Raw genomic sequence first — 8,392 nt, 5'->3', positions numbered from 1 at the left:
TGCTAGGGGGCAGGTTAGCTTCACGGAGTGTGTCGTCATAGTAACTCACTCAGAATTAATCTAAACTCGCTTTGTGAAACCGAAAACCCAGAGTTTTCGTTAACTCAGGGTATACTTACTCAGAGTTTGCACTAAACCGGCTTCCTGAAATAGGGCCCTGGTTTACATTTAAGACTTTCGCCATCATCCATGATCCTCTTGGAGCTGTAGCGTCTGCAATTAAAACAACATCTCCAGGTATAAGACATCTTTTAGTCCTCATCCATTTTTGTCTTTCTTGCATCAGAGGTAGGTACTCAGAAAGCCATCTCTTCCAGAACAACTCTGCCATGTACTGTACCTGTTTCCACCTTTTCCTGACATGCAAATCACTTGGATGAAACAGTCCTGGTGGAAAAACTGGTTTATTTTTCAGCAACAACAAGTGATTGGGTGTCAGTGCTTCAAGATCATTTGAGTCATCTGAAACTTTAGTAATGGGTCTGTCGTTCATTATAGCTTCAACCTCACAGAAAACTGTTTGGAGTCCTTCATCATCCAGAACTTGCTCCTTAAGAACTGAGGCTAAAATATTCTTTACTGAATGAATGAGACGCTCCCACACACCGCCTTGGTGAGAAGCTGCTGGGATGTTGAAGTTCCATTTCATGCCATCCTGAACAAAAGCCTTTTGAATTTTGGCATGGTCCAGCTCAGTCAAACTTTCTTTCAACTCTCGATTCGCCCCAACAAAATTTGTAGCATTATCAGATCTGATGGTCGAAACTGGGCCTCGTCTACAGATGAACCTCCTCACAGCATTTATACAAGAGTCTGTATCAAGTGTACATGCAATCTCCAGATGTACTGCACGACTGGTGAAACAAGTAAAAAGAACTCCATACCTTTTAAGGAGACTTCGTCCTCTTTTAACACTTATAGGTCCAAAATAGTCCACTCCAACATTTGTGAATGGAGCTATGTCTGGCAGGACTCTCTCTTCAGGCAGATCCGCCATCTTTTGTTCAACAAACTTTCCTCTGTTGCGTCTACACGTGACACAACGAGAGATGATTTTCCTGGCAGCAGAATTTGCATTTAGTATCCAGTAATTTTGTCTTAGTTTTGACAGCATGTGTGCTCTTCCTGCATGTCCCAACCTTTGATGGATATGGCGTAAAATCAGTGTTGACACATGCATATCTTTTGTCAAAATTACAGGATGCTTTAATTCCATAGGCATGGCTGCTTTATTCAATCGGCCACCCACTCTGAGGATTCCTGCATCCAACACTGGATCAAGTTTGTAGAGACAATTTCCCTTAGAAACTCCTTTGAGGCCATTGCGGATTAAAGCCATTTCAGTCGTAAATTTCTGTTGTTGTGCATATTGAAGAATAGCTTGTTCTGCCTTTATCAAGTCTTCTGGAGTCAGATTTCCTTTCTTCAAAGTGGTCTTAAATCTTTCCATTCTTATCTCCACTTCTTTCTGACCTTCCGGATCATTCTTATTCAAACCTGCAGCAAGCAACTCTTTCCTCTTCTGTGCCAACAACACCAAGACCTCTTTCATCTTTAAAAGCCAGGCTACAGAGATTTTAAGTTTTGCCCAAGACGAGAAGTAGAGGAAAAAATAGCTGGTAGGATTTTGTAATTCTCTCACAATGGCATTCATTGTCAGGTCCCTTTTGACCTCTGGGTCATCTGCAGAAATTACACTGTACTCCACATCCAGTTTAGGCCATTCCTTTTCTGACTTATAGAGAAATTCTGGCCCTTTTATCCATCTCCTACATTTGAGGAAATCCCCAGCTCTCATGCCTCTGGATGCATCATTTGCAGGATTCTCCTTGGAAGAAACGTATCTCCACTGATTCACATCTGTTGCTTCCCGAATAACAGCAATTCTGTTTGCAACAAAAGTATTGAATCTTCTGGTTTCATTGGAGATGTATTTCAGTACTGTTGTACTATCAGTCCAAAAAACTGATTTTTCCAACCTGACCTGCAGCTCCTTTTGCAGAAGCCTGTCCACCCGAACTGCAAGAACTGCAGCCGTCAATTCCAACCTGGGAATTGTAGTTTGCTTGAGAGGAGCAACTCTAGCCTTTCCCAGGATAAAAGCAACATGCGTGACGTTATTCTTTTCCAACTTTAAATATGACACCGTTCCATACCCATCTTGACTTGCATCAGAAAAATGATGAAGTTGTGCCCTATCTGGTCTTCCAAAGCAATTTGGTTTAATGCAACGTTCCACTTTGAACTTTGAAATCAGCTGGAGATCCTCCAGCCAATCACGCCACCGCTGGGAAAGAGAGTGGGGAATAACTTCATCCCACTTTAAATTTTGTCAGCAAAGCTCTTGTAGCAACAGTTTAGCTGGCATACTGAAGGGAGACAAGATTCCCAAAGGATCATACAGTGAGCTGACCACAGACAAAATGCCCCTTCTGGTTGTTGGACGGTCCTGCAGGGAGGTTCTGAACTGGAACTTGTCTGTTGCTATGCACCACTGTAAACCCAGTGCTCTCTCAACTAGAAGTTGATCTGTGTCCAAATCCAGATCCTTAATTTCCTTTGCTCTTCTTTCCTCTGGGATTGACATGAGCACTGTGCGACTGTTGCTGATCCATTTTGAAAGCTTAAATCCTCCTTTAGCGCAGATATCTGTCAGTCTATTCACCATGTGCTCTGCCTCCTCTTCTGAAGCAACAGATTTCAAACAATCATCCACATAAAAGTTTCTTTCGACTGTATCAACCACTTCAGCTGGAAACTGTTGTGCATTATCATCTGCAGTTCTCTGTAGAGCATAATTTGCACAGCTTGGCGAAGATACAGCTCCAAACAAATGCACTTTCATCCTGCATTCCTGTGCAGACCTTGAAGTGTCACCATGTTGCCACCACAGGAAACGGAGAAAGTTAACATGTTTTTCTGAGACGTGCACTTGGTGAAACATGGAATCAATGTCCGCCATTAATGCAACAGGCTCTTGTCTAAATCTGATCAGAACCCCAACCAGCGAGTTTGTGAGATCAGGTCCCTGTAGAAGCTGACTGTTCAATGATGCTCCTTTATAAGTTGTTCCACAGTCAAATACAACTCTTAATTTGCCCTTTGTGGGATGATACACTCCATGATGAGGGATGTACCACACCTTTCCATCATCTTTGTGCAACTCATCTACAGGCACAAACTCGGCATATCCTTGTTCAAGCATGTTGTTTACACATTCAGTGTATTCATCCTTATAATGAGTATCCTTTTCAAATCTCCGTCTGAGACTCTGGAGACGCTGCTCCGCGACACAGAGGTTATTTGGCAAACTGGAACCTTCTCTCCTGAAAGGCAAATCAATGTGATAATGATTTCCAATAAGCTTTATTGAACTACTAACAATATCCATGAAACACAGATCCTCTCTGGACTTCAGTCTGCTCCTCTGATGATCTTTCATTAAAATCATGATTGTACTGTTTAATCAACATTTCTTCAAGACGCTCAACAGAAATCCTATTGGCTGTTACAGCAGTGCAGTTGGTTTTATTTCCACTGTTACTTCCAGTGCGCAGGGGACCATTTATGACCCAGCCAACTTTTGTTTTTGCAGCATAAGGTCCACCCTCCACACTGTTTATCACCTTCCATGGCTCCAAAACACTGGAAGCATCAGTGCCTATCAGTAGCTCCACCTCTGCATTAACGTTGTGAAGTTTAACAGGTTTAAGATGAGGCCACTGATCGATGTCGCTTTGCTGGGGAATATTAACTGTAGAAACTGGCATAGTCTTTTGAGTCAAAACATCTGGCAATGGCATGAAATCATTTGCTTCCAAACCAGACAGAACTTGTGTACTAACAATCTTATCTTGACTCATTGTTCTCAAAAAGATATTGGTCTTTTTACCTTTTACATTCAGCCTTTTTGCCAAAGTTTCTGTACAGAATGTACCTGAACTTCCAGGATCCAAAAACACATAGGTTTGCACAATTTTATTGCTCTTTTGGCTCTTAACTTGAACTGGAACTATAGAAAAAATTGCATCAACTTCATGACCAGCCCCAATATACCCACATGTCTGAGTAGTTGCAGTTGAAAAGTTGACATTAGAGTTTGTCCTCTGTTGAGTTTGTTCCGAAGACGCACCTGGATCCTTTCGCTCTATATGAAGAACCCCTGGGTGCCTTTGGTGACACACGTCGCAATCCAAACGACTCCTACAGTCTTTGCTTGTGTGACCAACTTTTAAACAACCAAAACAAATTCCCCTTTCCTTGATAAAAGTCAACTTATCCTGATGCGTTTTAGCTTTAAACTGCTTACAATTCTCTAGTAAATGATTGCTGTGTGAACAAAACAAACAACTATGCAGAACGGCGGAAGTTGTTCTGCTTCCAGTTGATTGAGCTTTGATTCCTGGCACTGTACTGACATTAGTGGCAAAACTACTTCCCTTTTTTCTTTGCTTGGTAGAACTTGAAGCTTTAAAGCTGCTTCCAGATTGTGAGTCTTGTATGTTGCCAAACACTGGATCTGATGCTACTTTTACCTGTTTTATTATAAAGGCAACCAGATCAGTGAATACTGCTCTGTAACCATTTTGTTCCTGCAGTTCATAGGCAACAACTCTCCATTTTTCCCTCAATTTGTATGGAAGCTTCATAACAACCATTCTCATATTTGAGGGCAAATCCAACTCCTTCATATAAACAACTTGCTGTGTTAGATTCGAACATCCTTGAAGAAAAAGAGAGAATGACTGTAGACCTTTCACATCCTCACTTTTAATAGGTACCCAACTCACAATCCTCTCCATATATGCAGAGGCAATTTTATTTTCGTTCCCAAAATGTTCTTCAAGAAGATCTTTGGCTGTGGAATAGCCCTGCTCAGGTGGTAAGTGCTGACAACTATGCACCAAATCCCTAGGCTGCCCCCTAGTGAACTGCTCTAAAAAATGCAAACAGTCGCTCCAGTTATCAGTTTTAGCTTCCACTCCATTTTCAAAGGCATTCATAAATGATCTGTACTGTAAAGGGTCTCCATCAAACACAGGGATGTTTCTGGCGGGGAGGACAGAAGATAAGTTTTGTTTTACAAGCAAAGTAGTGATGTCATTTTGTTTTTGCATAATATTTACAATCTCCTTCGTGCAGTTCCCAGTCAAAGTAGGAGACTGAGGCTGTGTTTGCTGCGTCACTTGAGCTGAATCATCAACCTGATGTTGGGTTTGACTTTGTCTAGGTACGATTACTTGTGATTCAGATGCAGAATTTATACCAGAGTAATCTCTTGATGTTGGAACAAATGTATCGGCACAAGGATTTAAACTAGGCGCTTCTTGTACGTGCCCTCTTTCAAAATAAGAGTTCATTCCATCAGAATGCTCAGAGCTACAAACTGAATTTATTTTTAAGACACGAAGCTTTGCCTTAGTTGCTGCCAGCTCTGTTTCCAAGGATAATGTCTCCTTTTCTTTTCTCAGTTTTTCCTCTTGCGCTTCGATAGAATGTTTTTTCTTTAATGCAGCGAGTCGCTCCATGAGCGCTGCCTTGTCAGCCGCAGCTTTAATGCGTGCGGAAGATGTTGATGAAATTCGACTTTGCTGTGACAAGGTTTTTGAAGGTGGTTTTACACTTGAGATATTAGAGACACTGTCTTCAGGTTTTATTTCATCCAAACTTTCAACAGCTTTATCATTACGAACAGTATTGCTTTGTTCAGTGTACAGCTCGCCCGCCTCCTGCAACCAAACCTTTACTTTGTCCATAAAAACAGAGAATGCTGTCACCTTCGACTGAAAATGTGCAACTTGCCTTTTCACTTCATCTTCTGGCAGTGGCAAACTTAAAAAGGATTCTTGCAAAGCGTTTGCATCTTGATAGCATTTAATAAACTTCCCAAATTCAGAAGACACTTCCTTAACGTTCTCATATGAGGTCATTAAAGCGGAAGTTTTCCCCATGTACTTAGATGCTTGCTTACACATTGAACTGCGCTTTTCTTGGCATGTCTTTATATACAAATCCAAACCTTTTGGCGTAAATTTAACGCTTCTTTTCTCTGCTTGCATCTCAGTGTCATCCTCTCGTTTACTCTTAATATCCGACATTTTTATTGTCCTCTTGGATTATTTCAAACTTTATAAAGATGCACAGCACACTGAGAGTCCATAGCCTAAAGTACAAACATGACATCCATTTACCTGCCTTTTGCAGCGGACAAACATTTCCACAGAGGGCGTTGGCATGTTTCAATTAGCGATCCAATTATGCACCAATTTAGTACGTCAAAACTCAGTTCATCAGTCTTTGTAGTGAAATTATGTCTTTAAACTCCAATAGCTTCACCGTTTTCCTTTACGGCTTAAACAATATTATCACTCACCAGCTTTGATGAACGAGTGACATGTTGATCCAGGCCTCAACATCAAATCCGTCTGGATTACTCACCAGACGATCCAATAACTTTTATTCGAGTTCGACGGTGATCCTTGAAATCCTTATATCCATTAATGAAGGATTATTCCTTTGTCCACGGGAAGGTTTTTTACTTTATGTAGTGGCAATTCCTTTACTTTTGAAAGATCAAACGTCCCACAACTTAAAGTCCACAAGCCACTGCTGCACTGAGGTAATATTTCGTACGCAGGCAAAAGAAGTCCATTGTCCAAACATTTTAGTTGAGAGTTTTGGTTTATTTATCCATCTTGGCAAGCAATAACAAGATCCTTCCTGCTGCTTCTCCTGCTCTGGTAAAAAACCATAGGCCCACCCCAATGCATGCTGGTCCTATACCAGTCTCTTTATTTATAGAAAAAATGGCCCTACAGCTCTTACTGACTAATTTAACAAAATAACAACAAACAAACAAATCATTTAAAACAAAATATTAACCGACAAATAAACCCCAAAATATAAGTAAACTAACAACAAACTTTAACTAATTTCAAAAATAAGAACAAAAACAAAAATAAAGAACAAATAGCTCCAACAGTATGTATAACAATATCTATGCACCTGTCGTTATTGACAGCAGTTCTTCAGATGCAATACAACAAACCCATAGTGTGTGACTTGCAGTTAACTTATTTATCAAATATTTGTTTACTAAAAATAGTGCTGGGTACTGCTGCTATTTTTGATCCTAACCTTTTACAGGAGCAAACATAGCTGAACTGTTCCTGTGAAGTTATTCTGCTGATGTTTGTATTCAGAAAAAAAAAAGATTCTTAAAATTATTTGGTTGCTGATGATTGTTCTTCAGATCACTATTTTGCTTTTTAAAATGAATTAACAGAAAAAGGCCAGTTGATAAAGCAAGAAAAAATAACTTACAAGATATTAAACAAAAAAAATTACATAAAGTGTAAATAGTGTAAATATTTAGTTGCTTTTCACTGACTGGTTCTACAGTGATGAACCTGATGGATTGACGGCTGCAGATGTCATCTCAAATCCGCCTCTGAAGATCAACAAAACCTCCTGTAGCAGATTCAACATTAACCGGGCCAATGTCTGGGATCGTGCCTACCGAGGCTTCAGAAGGTCTTCATAAAGTCCCAACTCTGGCATGATGGTGAAATTCTCTGATGACGTGGGGCTGGCTGAAGAGGCAATAGACACAGGTGGGCCTACTCAAGAATATCTCACCCTTTTGATGGAAGCCATAAGGACGAGAAGAATATTCGAAGGAAAAGACTATGCCAAATATCTCACATTTCATAGTAAAGGTGTTTATTTTTTTCACATTTTTTGCCATGGTCAAAATGACTTTATTATAATGTAATGTCTTTATCTTTAGCTGCAGGTGAAAATGAATATTTCTACATTGGAAGAATGATTGCAGTTTCCATTGTCCATGGTGGTTCAGGGCCATGTTGTTTATCTCCAAACTTCTTTATGTACCTTGTTGGAAAAGACAAGACATTTGAGGCTCCAACTGATAATGAAGAAATCAAGAAGGCTCTACTAGAGGTAAATATGTGATGTTATGATTATGACAAACACCAATAAATAAAAATCTACATTTAATATTAGTTATTTACTTAACATAATCTTGGCAACTAACTGATGCCTGAAATGATTACTGATTGTGTAATTCAAGACTGTGTTAAATTGCACATTAACAGACAGCATGCCAAGGATGTCACTTGACATGCAAATTGTGTATGGGCAGAAATCTGTGCCATCAGAAACTGAATTTGAATAAGTTAAATTTCAATTTGAATTGCTCGGATTGAATCTGAATTGTAACTTGAATAAATGCTTTTAAAAACTGAATAGCCTTATTTAAAATTCAATTTACTGGTTTGAAAATGATCATCACTTGTGTACACTCAAAACTTCTCTTTCTGACCAGTAGTGTTTTACTCGCTGCAGCTGGTTCCTGTCCGGCCAGCCCTCT

At 39.9% G+C, this 8,392-nt stretch overlaps 1 protein-coding gene across 1 annotated transcript; it reads right to left on the bottom strand.

Moving 5' to 3' along the window:
- Positions 1–630: 630 nt before the first annotated feature.
- Positions 631–6,207, bottom strand: LOC146702315 (uncharacterized). Its single transcript, XM_085469250.1, has 2 exons — positions 5,197–6,207; positions 631–1,371 (listed from the first exon to the last, which is right to left on the bottom strand). The coding sequence occupies exons 1-2, from the start codon at positions 6,096–6,098 to the stop codon at positions 1,341–1,343; spliced, it is 933 nt and encodes a 310-aa protein (XP_085325376.1). The 5' UTR covers positions 6,099–6,207; the 3' UTR covers positions 631–1,340.
- Positions 6,208–8,392: the final 2,185 nt, after the last annotated feature.

The sequence above is a fragment of the Copadichromis virginalis genome, linkage group LG9, assembly GCF_057382275.1.
Source record: "Copadichromis virginalis isolate Kocher_CV1m ecotype Utaka linkage group LG9, C_Virginalis_male_GT1.1, whole genome shotgun sequence".
Lineage (NCBI taxonomy): Eukaryota > Metazoa > Chordata > Actinopteri > Cichliformes > Cichlidae > Copadichromis > Copadichromis virginalis.
The sequence above is the reverse complement of the archived record's forward strand: the minus strand, read 5'-3'. Positions and strand labels throughout refer to the sequence as shown.

Excerpts from the sequence above, each read along its gene's own strand:
- LOC146702315 (XM_085469250.1), bottom strand. The coding sequence starts at position 6,098 with ATGTCGGATATTAAGAGTAAACGAGAGGATGACACTGAGATGCAAGCA. Across the intron at positions 1,372-5,196 it reads ACCCAACATCAGGTTGATGA|AATATGCACAACAACAGAAA; the intron begins TTCAGCTCAAGT and ends AAGCTATTCTTC.